Source organism: Leptonotus elevatus, chromosome 21, assembly GCF_054856555.1.
Source record: "Leptonotus elevatus isolate MCC_2025b chromosome 21, RoL_Lele_1.0, whole genome shotgun sequence".
Taxonomy (NCBI): domain Eukaryota; kingdom Metazoa; phylum Chordata; class Actinopteri; order Syngnathiformes; family Syngnathidae; genus Leptonotus; species Leptonotus elevatus.
Window position 1 is genome coordinate 7420698 of NC_141259.1, and position 16358 is coordinate 7437055.

The 16358-nt window shown below is 38.8% G+C and overlaps 1 protein-coding gene across 1 annotated transcript in view; it reads right to left on the reverse strand.

Moving 5' to 3' along the window:
* Positions 1-8380: 8380 nt before the first annotated feature.
* LOC147155715 (partitioning defective 3 homolog) overlaps positions 8381-16358 on the reverse strand; it is a 262547-nt gene continuing 254569 nt past the window's right edge. Inside the window, exons 23-24 of the mRNA XM_086065957.1 lie at positions 14716-14837; positions 8381-9629 (exon numbers count right to left, since the gene is read on the reverse strand). Of these exons, the coding sequence (XP_085922083.1) occupies positions 9236-9629; positions 14716-14837 (516 nt within the window). The 3' untranslated portion in view covers positions 8381-9235. The remainder of the gene's footprint in view (positions 9630-14715; positions 14838-16358) is intronic.

Consider the following 16358-nt stretch of genomic DNA (forward strand, 5'->3'; position numbering starts at 1 on the left):
AAACATGAAAATAAAATCAAACAAAACAAACTTACACATTCTAGCATTTGTGATTGGGTGAATGTATTGTACGTAGGTGGAACATCCGCCTTTTTGACGTGCAATTATTATTATTATTTAATTTTTATTTTTTTAATTTATTTAAGTTGTTAATTTTTATTTATTTAAGTTGTTCATTCGGTAATATCATCATTGCTCTCTTTATTTATTTATTTATTTATTTATTTTTATTATTTTGTATGTGGGTGAGTATGTGTACGTGTATGTGCGTGCGTGCGTGTGTGTGTGCATTCGTTAGTTCACCAAAAACCTATTAAAAAATCCCATACCGTTCACCTAAACCGAACACCGCCGTCAGGAGACCTGAGGAAGGACTAAAGAAAAGAAAGGAAAGTGAATTATTTTGACGCGCTTACACCGACATCAACCATTTATCGTCCTGACTAAAGAGATGCTACATTTCAATAAATCCCATACCCACACTGTGAATAGTATTATTTGACAAAACAAAAAAGATTTTCGGACTTTGTTTAGGCCACCACGTCAGTCAGTTGTGATTATGAGTTTTCAAGTTTTCAGTTTACAGCAATGCGTAAGCTTGAGAAGCATGAGAAGATTCATAACATAGATCATTTATCTGCTAATCCATGCCAAGACGTATACCACAAATAGTACAGAAATAGATACATTTCAGAAGTGGGCATTTCGTCATTATTTACCGAAGGTCCGTTTTGTTGACGGTTGAAAACTGACGGGGAAAAAAGCAATGCCAGAAGTGGGTTTTCGTCCATCGATGTGATCGTCAATCATCCGTCACTGACGGAATGCCCATTTTGCTGACTAATGACTGAAGCATAGACGGGCACCCATTTCGCTGAGGAATGACGGATTGACAATAACAATGCGGTTCGGCTTGAAATATTCACAAATTGACTAAAGGGTGTCCCCACTGTTGACAATTGACAAATGACGGACGCTCAAAATTTATCGACACACCCACTTCTGGTAATTTTTCTTCAAATATTTTGTGCGTAACCAGAATTGTTTGTGAAAAGAACACTAATTATATATGTACAGACGCTTTCAAGTTACGTCGTAGGCGACCTACGTCATTTCGACTTTACGGCCGCCCATGCCTCGTCCATAGCACCTTCTTTTTCGTTAATTTTCCACAGTAATCACGCCATTTTAAAGTTATTAAAAATTGTGTTGTTTTTACCTCCAGTAACGGACGTCCATCGAGCAGGTCAGCTCGCCATCAGGCACGTCAGATTTCCATGCAATGCATGTCCGTGTGAAAACACAAAATATTGGTTCAGGCTCTTCCGGGCCGCGCAAATATGTTTTTTTTTAAATGACTGTACAAAGATTTTGATGTAAATTTCGACTTAAACAGCGAATTACATCCCCAGCGTAGGAACGGAACTCACATAAGTCATACCTATTCATATATTACAGAGAAACCGCCGGAATTCTTTGAGAGATTATTATGAGATCAAAACAACAGCCATTGCTAATATTTGCATTCATTGTGCTACTTTTTTTTCTACCAGAAAACTTCAAACGGTAAATTAGCATTTCAAAGCTGGTCGGTCAACAACATGTAAGTGTTCAGTCACACATGCTTATGAATTGTATTTATTTTTATATTTACTTTAGCCCACTCTCAGGAGCGTATCCTTGAAAGAAAGATCAGCGGAGAACTTCTGTCGGCTCCCTAGCGACTCGCATGAGATTGATGCCTCATGCCGGGCAGATGCCTTCAAGACACGCGTTTGAGGAATCAAAGGCGCCTTTGCCAGAAAAATCCACTTCTGTCCTTCCTAATGGGCTCTTTTACCATGCGTCGCCAATCAAACAGCTCCCCAGAACACCTTCTGTTTTCAATCTGCCGCTTTGACACGCTACTTGAAAAGTACGGGGTCTCGAACACTCCGTGTTTGAGAGTGCGGAATACGACGGGTTCCATTAGCTTCAAGGGAAACCCACTTGGGAAGCCCCTCGTGTTCTAATATGCTCATGGTTGTGTTTAATAGAGCTTTTTCACTCAAGGATCAATACAGCACACATTCTTCCTGTTGACTTTCTTACACCTACTGCTGACCAGTGAGTGATGAGAGGGATTTTATCAGTCGACATCCTGCAAATGCAATTTTCTGAGGCCATTTTTTTTTTTTAAAGGGAGGCGAAACAATAAGCACACCCTACACTTCCTCTTCTTATATTTTCAATAAATCTGCTATCTTTCGGTCTCACCACACACGCTTCACTTTTCATGGTCCAAAGAGGTTCCTGATGTTCCTTCCTCTTACATACAACATACAACCATTCCTTCGGTACTTCACACTCACCAGATGTTAGCGAATGCATGTGAACATGCACGTTTGTGTGTGCGCGCCTCAAATGTCGACTCTTATGCGTCTGCCAGGATTTATGACAACAGTTTATCATATCATTAGCTTCCGGGTTTTTTCAACTCAAAATGGATGTCCCTGAACAAAAACGCAACTGGTTATGCATCGTCTCAGGAAAGATGCTTAAGTGTTGTACACACAGAAACACAAGAGCAGATCATATTCGGGCTCCCCCAAATGCCACTTGCATCTGGATGAGCTTAGAAAATCTTTGTGGATATACTTCAAGTGACCAGAAACGGACGGGACAGTCCCAAGTTTTGAGCCTTGTGAATTTCACCAGCCTCATTGTTTTGTCCCCAGTTTTACGCAAGTTCTGTCCCGGCATCCTGCTTTTTTTTTTTGTCTAGTCAGCAAGCCAATTGTTTGGTCCATGTAAATGTCAATCACACAGTTGTCAAAGCAATTCATTCGATCAACCAATTCAAAAGGAATTTAACTGTTAAATCGCTAACGGCCGTGATTTTGTTATACTGTAACTAGAACAACTCCCTGCTTCTGTCCAGGAATCATGGGAAATGCAGTCCTACTAGCCTAGTGCTGCGGTCACCGATCAGACACAACGCAAGCGGAGCTTTTCTGGCGACCTATTTCTAATGTTACAATGCGAAACCGACGCGAAGTAAACGGCACAGATAGCTTCCCATAGCTGCCGGGTGGATATGAATGAGTACATTGATTATTTACAGCTGTTGAACTGTCAACCAAGATAGCATTTAGCATTAGCTAAAAAAAACTCACACAACCAGATTGACTAGTGATTACATTTGTTATAAGTAGTTCAAAGGTGGCAAATCCAGGTCCAGAAAGTAAAAACCCTGCTACAGTCTGGCTTTAGCCCCAGGTGCTAGCTAGCAAGCTCACTAGCTAGCGACCCGGGTGCTCGTTTACCTGCTAGTTAGCTAGCTAGCAGAAGGGGCTAAAGCCAAACTATGGCAGGGTTTTTACTTTCTGGACCTGAATTTGCCACCTCTGAAAGACTTTTTGGTAAGAATTCATTGTTTATTTCATTTTCATCAAGATTGTAGTGTCCCGTATTATTATTTTTTTATCTAGATAAACTTTTCTTTTGATCTACTTCATACTGTATATCATCAGATACCTTTGTTCTTCCCAGTACATGGCCTGCATGTCTGGTTTTCAGATGTCAGAACATTCTTCTGTCACTCATTGACAGTTTTCCATTCATTAGTATGATTGTCATGGAAATGGGGCTACTTTAGGACCCAAGGACAGTTTTATTGCCTTCATGGACCATAAAGAAATAAAGGTTTAAGGGGTTATAGAAGAGCACCCAATATGTTCCATGCTGTGTCGGACATCATGCTGAGATGAAGCCTGCATTTTATTGGCCTTTAAATCTAAACAGAGCTTTGGAGAGGAGTTTTCGCTAGATTGTTTGCCATCCGTACTTATAAATCTGTCCAAACTTCTTGATTCAACAGCATTATAACACGATTTAATCCCTGGTAGGCTTGCTGTAATTCAACTGACATTCTATTCCCTTTTCTCTTCTTTGCTATTTACAGCACTCTCACACAAGGCCACTTCTATTGTACCACGCTTTAATGCAGTTGTTCCCCCATATTCTGTCCCTTGCTGACCGACATGTGCATTTACACAGCCATCAAACTTTCATTGGAACATTGTTTACGTACATTTTATAGACCACCATTGCAACATATCGACAAAACAAACAACCTTGGTGTAGGTAATAATGACAACATCTGCTGTGAGATTCCACAAACCATCCATTTTTCATACTGCTTATTGTCATTTGGGTTGCCGTTAGGGAGCACGATTTCAGAATCAGAATTATCGGTCCAGTACGTTAAAAAAAACAAAAAACAGACACACAAAAATATTTTTTTTTCTTCAGTCACATCCCGTCCGAGAAACACAAAAAAATAATAATGACCAAAAGAGGGAGACTGAACAGGAAGCCTGGCGGTTCGCAAATTAGCACCCTGAGTTTTGAAGTTGAATTACAGTACATGAAAGGCAAAATAGGGTTTATAAGATGAGGTGATTGCTGCCATCTCAGCAAATTCTGGACCAAATTCAGGATAATCGCTCTCCAAATCGCTCTATTGACACTCACTCCAAGGTACTATTGGAGGAACTGAATTGCGGCTCAGGAGGGATGATCAAAGTTTGAGCTACTTCCGAGACACTGCTTTTTAACTCTGCACAAGGTATTAAGAGTTAAAGCCTTGCCCAGCCCTCTCAAGATGGATGAATTCCTGCTGCTTGGTCTCCTCTCAGGCTTCACCTTAAATTTACCTTTTTTCCCCCCAAAGGTGGTAACCAGATCAGTGGAATCATCAAGTGGATGTATTTTCTAAATGGCCAGCTGGACCATTTCAAGCGCTTCTCCCTTCCTTTCAAAGAAGATAAGTTTGGCAAGTGGTCTGTGATGACATCTAAAACCTGACGTTAGCCTTTCCTTAAACGTTTTTGTCGTCATTACCATCTCAAGGATCGCAGGCTGTTTTTAGAAGTTGAGTCAGCTCACAATAAAAAACTCCAATCAGGAATGGAGATTATAGGGATAGAGGAACTGGGATGATCTAATTTCATTGCATATTTTTTATTGCCGCTTCAACCTAGAAAGTTTTGACTTGCTGCCAATGACTCGCTATGTAGCTGCTGGAGATATTTGATGTCGAAATGGTGAGTTGTGTGAAAGGTGAGAGAGGTTCTGTCAGCCAGATGATCAAACCAGAGATTATTTTTCTTTTGGTTGTTTTTAAAGGAGCGCCAGTAAAAAAATTGATGGTTGTGTCAGTCATTGTGGTTAGATGCAAGTATGATTATCAAGCGATTAGCACAAAAAATATATATAGTTGAAGAATATGAATCACATTCTTGCAAAAGAGAGAGAGAGAGAGACTTAACCAACTCGTGAATATGAAAAATACTGTACACTCTTCATATTCATCATTTATTGAGACATTTTGATTTGTCAAAATTAAAAAAGACCGTGTCAATAATGTACGGAAGAGGATTAGGGCTAGTGGAGAGAAAAAAAAAAAGGTTGATTCTGACTTTAAAAAGAGAATTCTGACTTTAATCTCAGAATTGTGACATTAAAGTGAGAATTCTCTTTAAAATTAGAATTGTGACAAAGTGAGAATTCTCCCTTTAAAATCAGAATTATGACTTTAAAGTTGGTATTCTCACTTTAAAGTGAGGGCAGGGAGGGTTCATGTTTACTTACAGCAAATGCAATTTTCACAGGTGAAACCCAAGTCAGAATTCTGACTTTAAAGTGAGAATTCTGAGATTAAAGTGAGAATACTGCCAAACTGTTTTCCCCTCTTCACTGACCTTGATCCTCTTCTATAATATTGTGATGTTCCTTTCATACCTCAAAAACTCAAGATAGTCCCGAGAAAATGCGTGGATGGATGGGTCTTCGTCGCAAACAAATAGGAAAACCTAAAGGCCTTTGTTTACATATTTTTTTTATTGCATGTACACAAAATAACAGAAAGTCAGTTCTTAAATCATATTCTCTTATAAAAATGAGGATACTATTATTACAAATGTTTATACCACCATAGTACCATGTGTATATAACAGACTTCCGTCTCTTATTTTTTTCCGTCGGTGACGGATGCCCTTTTCGGCGAGTCATTATGACGGCAAAACTCGGAAAAAAAATACACGGACTTAGCACCGACTGAAGGTTTGTGTCCGTCAATCCGGGTCAGTACAGAGGGTCCTTCTCAGGCCGCGTATTTTAAAATGTTTTACATTTTTATATAACGACGGAAAGAGACGAGAGACGGAAGTGCCTTCCCTCTGGTATATAATAAAACACAATAAAAGATGATCATGAACACAAGTGAGCAGTAACAATATTTTTTTTTGCACTGGATGGAAACAAAAAATCCCCCAAAACAATATCACAAAGGCAAATAACAAACATATGATGGGACATTTGCATACAAGGATCGTGGTTACATTAGATTTACAGGCGCTTTAGCCCTTACTCAGTGTGTTACGCAACACAGGATCACAGCCTATTTAACTCAGAAAGAGCAAACACATTCTGGCCAGAGAGACATCCAACATGAAAAAGGAAGGGGCTGAATAGACAAAACCGCAACAAGAAGAGCGCTAGCCTTGAGTTTCAAAAAGAAACTCAGAGGAATACTTGCGATTACTCCTCTGACTGAATCATCGACAAGGTCAGAGCTCCCATCTTGTTATCCTCCTACTCTTCTGCTTTTCTCCGACTCTGGAGCCGAAAGCTTCATACGGAAAGGATGCCAAGACATATTCATTGACATATTGGAGTTTTCAGCAACTGGCAGCAATCACGGAGGCTGAATTGTTCAAACTATGCATTCACATGCGATGAACAACCACACCAACACCGTGGTAAGCATAAATGACAAATATGTTGGTACGCAATAACCTGCCACACTTCGATTACCGTAAAATCACGTGTATAATACGCACTCTAAAAATCACCCTTAAAAAGCTTAATTTTGTTTCTGTACTCGTGTATAATACGGTCCCCTGATTTGCTAGCATTCTTTAATATACTGGCCAACAATTTATCTTAATGATCTGAGTAATTCTGGGCTGCTGAGTCCGAAAATGACATCCATTTCTTTGAATTGGCTCTTGTTGTTTACCGCTAATATTGCCTAATTTTTATTTATTTTATTTATTTTTTTGCTCGAGTTTCATAAGAAAGTGTGCAGAGTTCTTTTCGTCTATTAAACTGCCTTTGAAAAGTTATATGACGTCTCTCGCCGCCTTGCTTGCTTAGCTAGCAACTAGCCGTGAATGCTGGTGATGCTAACACTGGGGCCGGTGCTGAATGCTGGCAACAGGCGCCGTATAATACAATGTCAGCGTAATTTTTTCTTTTTTCTTTGCGTACTTAACTCATTCAAACCCCAAAACGTATCAATATTTTTTTAATACTTTGTCCTTCACACCCAAAAACTTATTTATACGTTTTTTTTAATGTTTTTTTTTATGCTAGCGCATACAGAAGGCTTTGATACAGCTTCTGACATGAAGAGGTCGCTTAAAGCAATGGTAGTTATTACAAAAAACGGCCAGCAGGTGGCATCAGAGTATAAGAGATCTGCCAGGGCCATGCTGAAAGCTCTTTTTGCCAGTGTTTTCAACCACTTAAAAATAAAAGCATCCCAAAGCACTAATGTAAGTGTATTGCTGCATTTGAAAAGTTTTTATTTTGAAGTTGGCCTCACCACGTTGGTTGCGTGTTCCGTCATGGATAGTATGAACAATTGTTGCTACTTCTAGCTTGACTGGTTTTGCAAGCAATTTTTTTGAAACAAGGTACACATACATTTGTAATCAGACATTATTAAAAAATTTAAAAAATTTGGAATGTAAGTGCACCTTTTTCTATAACGTCTAGATACCGATAAAATGTCTATAAATTAAATATATAAATTATTAAGATAATTTTTTATTTAGGGGGACGATTTTGGATCATTTTGTACGGGAAAAAAAATGTGTCTTATTCACAGGATTTTACGGTAAGTTTAATGAGAACTTTTTTCTGTGAATGAAAACATCAAAATGTTGCACATAAATGTTGTGATAAAGAGTTATAAAAGTGTGAAAGAATATCTGCCCGCATTTAGAAAAATATGGTGAGAAAAAATCCTGTGACCTTTGCTTCAAAATATTATTCGTTAGTTTCACTTTAGATATTCACACTAATGAAAGTGCAAAACCCTCACTCACTCACAGTGGGGGGAAAAAAATCACCACCAATTATTGACAAAATGCCAAAAACAGCCAAATGGAGCTCCATTAATGGACATAATCATGGAGGGGAAACCAAATCAGCCCCATTGTATCCAGCCGATAAAATAGACACTTTATGCCAGACTGGGGCCACCCACTGCAGAGCCGCTGCGGTTCCCATGTGACCCCCCCCCCCCCCCCCCCTGATAAAATATTCAGCAAGGAACAGCTCTGACACTTCAGGGCCAGCAGGCTTCACTTACATCCCAATCATTCCGGACAAGGCCGGGGCCGAAACCTTGCCAGCAAGGTTGACGTTTCTTGCTCCTCGCAACGCATGACAACAAAAAAATGAATACAAAAGGGCTGCATTCATTTTTAATGAGGTGCATTAATTAATAACCCTGACATGACCCAATTTATAAAGCTGCAATCCCTGGGTAGGCCAGACAGGGTTGGAATAATATAGCTCTAAAGCTGTTTTCTTTTTCTTTTTTTGCAGTCGGGTTAAAGAGAGAATGTGAAGAGAAAAACAAGAAAGTCAAGCGAGATGAAAGAAATTAAACTTTTGGTTGCTGCGTGGTGCAAAAAGCAAAAATTCCTCAGGTCACACAAACACTTAAGAAACATATAGATATATAGATTGTTCAAAAACACAAATCTGGTACCAGAGGAGTAATTGTAGAAAAAAGGCACTGACTGTATATACATACTCAAGATAAGAAAATATTAAAAGTCATTATTTTACATACAGCTCAAATGATTAAGGGTCATGTCGATAAAAAATTAAATATCACTCTAATAAAATTCTTAATATCACAGCATTTGGACTCCTTGCTCACTTTTTTTTTCTTTTTTAATAAATGTATTATCAAATCAGTCCTAACTTTCCTTTACAGTCCCCTCCAAAAGTATTGGAACCGCAAGGTCAATTCCTATATGCTAAAGACGTTTTGGTTTCAGATCTTTTGACCTGAAACCAAAAAATCTTCAGTATGCAACAACATGATTGACCTTGCTATTCTAATAATATCATCTTTTTGAAAGGGACTGTATGTCACATACCTTTGTTAATTTCAGGAATAAAACTGCCTCCCTTTCTCTGAGCCCTGATGAAGCCGACTGAGTCTGGCGAGTTGAGTCGGGGACGGGGGGACATCCTGTCTGTAGGGCCCTTTGGATTTGGCTGGAATCTGGATGGGGCTTTGAGTGTGGTCTCTCCTACTGGTGCTCGAGGGACCCTGTTCAGGAGGTAGCGAGACGGCCTCTTGCTCTTTGCGTCTTTGCTCCTGTCTCAGCAACTCTTGAGTCTCCAAGAGGACGCGAGCGTTATAGCTGGAAGTTCCCAGGTAGCCGTTATGTGCTCCGTGGCCACCAGAGTGGCGTGGGTTGTCCTTGGCACCCTGAGTGCCATCTGTTGCAGTGAAGGCCTGGTCCCATGTGTCTTGGGTGCTCGGGTTCTTACGTGGCCTAAACACACAGAGACGGAGAGTTAAAAGATTTAGGTCGTTGATACAGTCATTTTATAGTAAGTAATTCATAAAGTTTTTTTTTAAGTTAAAAAACATTGAGTAATAGATTTGTGTTAAGGTAATTATCTGCTACTAGATGGCATTAGTGTTTCATGTTGGACATCAGGGACAGAAACGGTTCATTATTATTATTATTATTATTATTATTATTATTATAATTACAAATTCATTATACTTATTTTCAAACCCCAAACAGAAATTTGACTCACAATAAAACCCCAAAAAGTACAAACTAACATCTTCTGCTCATGCATACCTTTTGAAAATGTGGCCAAGTGCTTTGATAGACAATTGCTCACTCTTTTAGCTAAAGTGTTGGATCTGTTTTTCCATTATTAGGATCCATTAAAGGAAACGTGCCTGGGAAGACCCGTGACAAGGGTTTTTTTACGTCAGGTTGCTAAGAAAAAACACATTTGCACATCACTGACCTGCTGCCAGCTTAAAAGGCTTTTGAGTTCACAGTATACAGAGATGAAGAGGAAAACAAGCTGATTTAGGAAGATATAATACAGAAAAACTGAAAGGTCCAATGGGCTTGTTATCTGAAAATGTAATCGGTTTTAAATATAATTTGGGTTCTCATTTTCACCGCAAAGTGGCAGAAGGTGTAGTTGCCCATGGAGCATCTGGCTCCAACTCTGTGATGATGGAGTAGATTGTTGTGAGTGGAAACATATTTAGAAAGTCTGAAGGGATTAGATTGGATGCCGAGTTGACAACAGACAGACAACAGTTGGATCCCAGTTAAGACTTTACAAAAAGGAGTTTGTTTCCTTCATCTCCTTTATATATATTTTGTATCTATTCTACTTTATACACAGAGAAGACAGCTTGCATGGATGAAACCTCAACGTGCTGATAAAAATATTATTCACTAACTTTCACTAGGGCAACACATAATTCTCTATGACAGAATAACGGCCTATATAAGAAAATAAGAGTGACTAGACAAACTAAGAGTGGCCAATACATAACTATAGCAACTGCATAGCAACTGACAACATCCTCATATGGGACAAATCAACTGTATAGCAACTACAAAATTCTATATAACAGAATAAAGACTATATAACAAAATAAGAATGTCTAGACAAATTAAAGTGGCCAATACAGGACCATAGCGACTGCATAGCAACTAATATCCTCATAAGGGGCATACCAACTGTATAGCAAATACAAAATGAGAGTGACTATACAAAATAAGAGTGACAAATACATCATCATCATAAGGGACATAGCAACTTCATGACAACTACACATAAATGAGGGACATAGCAACTGACAACATCGACATAATAACAACACCACCCAACCCAAAACACAGTCTTAACGAAATGTGTCTAGATAGAAACAAAACACTAAGGGTAATACATATATCCCCTACAAACTAAACACAATTGTATGAAATTATTGTGTACATCGAATATTTATATCTGGTGGAGTTGTCAATGCTGCTGTTAGCAGTTATACTATTGATTATTAGTGGGAAAATCCTTCCTAATGTTTGGAAATACTAACATGTTTTATATGTCTGAATATTGTTATGTTTTAGTTTATGAAATTAAGAATTGTAAGCATTGTAAATGAATGTATCAAATATGATACAAATTAAAAGTCATATGTGGAAGTTGCTTTAAAAAAAACTTTTTGAGGACCAGTAAAGACACATTTTTTAAATAATCTGAATTTCCTGAGAACTATTCAATGCTCCAGGCTTTATAGGGTTAAATGATAATTGCACAATTTGATCACTGCCCATGAATGCCCATCTCCAGAGGCCAACACATCAAACTGCTCTTCAGTTTGCATTTATGTACATGCAAACAGCTGCAAATGCATTTATGCACTGGCCATGTGAAACTCGAGCGTATTATCTTGTTGTGCTCTCCTCGTGTGCGTTTGCACAAGTCTATGTAGTATGCATGTGAGGATAGCATGGAGCGAGGCAGATGTAAGGGCAGACTGCAGAGTGAGCAGTACCACATGTTCCATATCAGGCTTTTGCTGTCTCTACGAGCCAACATGCATTTACACCCTGGCTTGGCTTACAGAGCAGCCAACACAACTCATGAGGGAACTGCTTGTTTGGAAACTTCACGCGCCTGTCATACAAGGCAGCTATCCACATTTCTGGAGTGACAGTTTACTTTTTCAAAAATAAAATTTGAGAAGCTTTTTTTGGTGAGGATGAGAGGTAAAAAAAAAAATCTCCCGCAGGAATGCACTCATGATTGATGCATAAGTGGAGCACTCTTATCACTTCTAGTCGCGAGCCAGAATCTGTCACAAAGTAGATTAAATTTACAGACAGAGGGGGTGGGGGAAATATATTACCCCAAAGAGAAAGTTAGCTCGAGAGTGACAGAATATAAACAAAGCCAGGAACTTGGTTCTCAGGAAAAACTTGTGGTGGCTGGGTGTTTCTTTTAAACAGCTGGGAAAAATCGGAGTTCATGAGAAGGGCATGAGCACAAATGCGCACACGTTGTGAATGAACTCGCTCACACAGGCCAGCAAACTGGCACAAGTTCTACGGCAACACTAGGTACACCTATACAATCTACAATCTAATAGTAAAGCTGCGACAAATCTTTTTTGTTTTGTTTTTACTGACACTGTCAGAGAGGCATTCATAAAGGATACACTAGCTATATGGTCGCACACTGATATACCAAATACCCTGAATTGGATTCTATATTACACTAGACAAAGTGCAATTTCTGGAGCAATTGCGTGGGAATGCTGGATGCTATTAGCTGAAGATTTGAATGCATGTGCTTATGAAGTAAATTAAAAGATCGATTATGTGAAAATTACAAAAAAAAATATTGTAGTTAAACGACAAATGAATAAAAAGAAAACTTGAACTGCAATCTGTCTAAAGTAGGATTTAATCATTTCAGAGAAATGATGATCCATTTCCTAATCTGTTAGTTAGTTGGTATTGAACCATCAAATTTACTAAAATGTGGTCCAAGTGAGGTTTGAACCAAGGTTCTCCATGGTGGCAGGCAATTGCTCTGAACTTGACTTATCTGTCCCATTGAAAATGAATGGGGAAAAGTTGATATTGAACTCATTCACTCCCAGCCATTTTTACTGAAGCAACCCCCTTCGCTCCCAACTGGATTTTGACTGATTTTGCAAGGCCCACAGAATATTGTGTTCTACTGCTATAAAAATATGAAACCTACCAAAAGAAAGACTAAAGTCTCTTCTTTCATCAGGAAAAAAAAAGTAGATTTCAGTTTCAATTTTGCAGAAATTAGTTTCATCATTATTCACAAATCTATTTAGAAGAGTAATTGAGGATTTTTTCAAAATGGTCCAGGTTCATTTCCTATGCTCTGTTGCCACCTGCTGGCCGTTTGTGTTATAACAAAAAAATCAACCGTTCTTTGCAATTGAGAGGCTGCATCAAAGGCTTCTGTATGCTCTAGCATAAAAAAAAAAAACATTAAAAAAACGTATACATACGTCTTTGGGACCCTTTACAACATTAAAAATATAACATATTTATACGTTTTTGGGAGTAAATGAGTTAACGTTAAATTGTGCGAATACTGTAAGAATTGTGGAATCAGACGATATATATTGAAATTTGAACGGTGTAAATGCTGAACAGCATTCCCACATATGTTGTTTCTAACAGAAATTTAGTTTCTAACAAAAATTACGATTCAGATATTCAAATTCAAAGATGCATTACATTGTGTTTTTGTAAGGCACAATTATAATCAAAGCTCTTATATTTGAGCACTCACTTCTAAAAGTACTCTAAATGTTGTGAAATCCAAATGTCTCCAAAGCAAATGTACAACATTTTCCTCATGGTATGGTGCTGAGGAATGCAGTAGCCGCTTGAGTGGGAGGGTGATCCGCTGGCCTCCTTTAACCTTCCCGTTGGTAAGAATCTTATCTTAACCACATTCATGTGCGTGTTATGTGTGTTGCGTCTCTTTCAAGCTAATCAGTGGTCTCTCTTTCCTACTAACACGCTTGTTCCTCGCCCACCGCTGCCGAGCGCTGCTAATCCGACTCGAACAACAACCCTTCATTAGTGCTCCTCCAATCCTCACATCCTGGACGGCGAGCTTAGCCTGCCTGACATCAGATATGCAGCTACCACGGCTTTTTTCTGGAAGCTCTTTGGGGATTTTACTTTCCACTTTAAAAGGGAATTCCTGAGGAGAACAAATGTCTCAAAATGTAGAAACTGAGGAGAATTATGGTTATTAATCTCGGGATGTAAGGCATTTGCAATAGTCTAACATGAAGCCTGAGTTCACACAAGCGCCTGCTAAGAGTGTTAGGAGATTATGGTAGGAATGCATATCAAAAGCCACCATAGTCAGTCTTTTATCACCGGCCAGACGAACTTTCCCAAGAGAAGCAACTGACCGTGGGAGTCAACTGTCACATCACATGAGATGCCAGCAGATAATACCTATGAAAGGAATGCATAGATTGGTCTGGCCTATACAGACCGCATTGATTATGCGTCCATGTGGACCGCAAATCCATATCCACAGACGGAAACATGTTTTAATCGACCCAAATGTGAGTGTTGGAAATGAAAACAGGATGGCAATGGAAAACATGGCGCGTGTGCAGATGGATAAAAATCACCAGATACAACTGAAGCCATTAAATAAGTTTCACAGTGCATTAATGGATGAGTCATTGTTGTCTTCCTGGAAAAAGTTATACAACCTGAGAATTGTCCAAATTCCTTTTAAAGTTTGACTATAGTGTCAGAGGATTGCAAAGAACATTAACGGGACAAAATACATATATTCATAATTACCCGCCAAAGATCAGGATTTAAATACGCCACAACACATAACAGTAGGATGCCAACGGATAAGAAAAACAGAAAATGGAGGACTCATGTGGTGTCAGGCTCAAGCCCAATAAGCGGGACTGCCAACAGAAAAGTTCAGGTTTCAAAAATATAAACAGGTGTCAATGATGCGAGGGATGAATTACATACATGCAGATGAGACTCAGATGAGACTCACCGTGGCAGAGAACTGTATTGTCTCTGAGCTTGGCGAAAACTGTCATCCTGGTGCAGCTTTTGGACTTGAGACTCCATGGTTACCGAATGGCGCCCACTCTGCATCTCCACCCCGTTACTAGACTGTAATCAAAAGAAACAAATCAAGACACAATTGCTGATATAGCTGAGCAACAATTCTATATGACATATTAAAGTGACTAAACAAAATAAGAGTGGCTAATACAGGACCATAGCAACTGACCACATGATCACATTTATCATCACAGAGAATCTAACTGCATAAGACTAGACAAACTAAGAGTGGCTAATACTGCATCACCTTGTATTATCATCATAAGGAACATAGTGACTGCGTAAGATTAGACAAAGAGTGGCTAATACATCATCATACATTATCATCATAAGGGACATAGTAACTGCATACGACTAGACAAACTAAGAGTGGCTAATACATCATCATCATAAGGGACATAGTAACTACATAAAGACTAGACAAACTAAGAGTGGCTAATACATCACCATCATACATTATCATCATAAGGGGCATAGTAACTGCACGTTGTTTGGGTTTGGGTCATATCACGTGACATAAAATCCCATAAATAAATGTTAATAATGACACACATAAAAGCAAGAATATATTAACGTGCCGTGTCAGTAAGCGGAGATAGCAGTTATCCCAACACACTGTTACCAAACCTTTTGAAAGGTGAACATGATTAACTGATTAAATACAAAACACATTAAGGTGTCTCATTAGGCTCAATCTTATTATGAGATGTTGCGACTGACATTGATAGACAGGGACATTTTAATGATCTGAGCCCAGGGGTGCAACATTTGAGCCCCATCATTCTGACATCTCACTCGCGCCTGCATGCGTGTGCTGTTCTTTGTGTGAGGAAACAAAAGAATTATTTGTAAGAAAAACAAATGGTAAAAAACTACTGGCAGATTTCATTTCTCATGTACTTTAGTTAAAATTTAAATACATCAATTCTACACTGCTAACTGCAACGGCAGTAACACATTTTTTTTTGTTTGTCAAATTAACACCACCGTGATTGTGTCAATCCAAACAGCTATTTTTTTATGCCGTTCTTTTATCCAATTGATAATTTTCCAGGTGTACATAATGTTAAAACCATCACATTTATATCCTGGTGGAGTTTGAAACGACAGATGGGTTAAAAGATATGTTTGAAGCTGTAAAAGGTTGTCAGCACAGAAAGAATTTCAGTTCTTGTGAAATGGTTGCTTTTTTCACGTCTTGGACAGCTGCAATAACAGCGCAATTACATTTCACTCAACGCCAGCAGCAGGTCCTTTCCTTGGCATTCAATTGAGCTGAAGCAAATTGGACTCATATGGTTAAAATTTCACAGTAACAACATAGCTCAAAAAGTACATCTGACGTACAAGAAGTGTACAAGGAGAAATGATTCGAACTCGGGCCAAATTAGAAAAGGAGAAACTAATTAGACACACTGAATGGTTACAATGTAATTTGGGAGGATGTGGTAGGGAAAATGGACCATTTGTGACCATTTAGTTTAAAACTAAAGGGCTGAGGTGAAAGATGCCATGCCAGGAGAGATGGCTGACAAATAACAAGGAGAGAAAATCAGTCACTTTAATGGC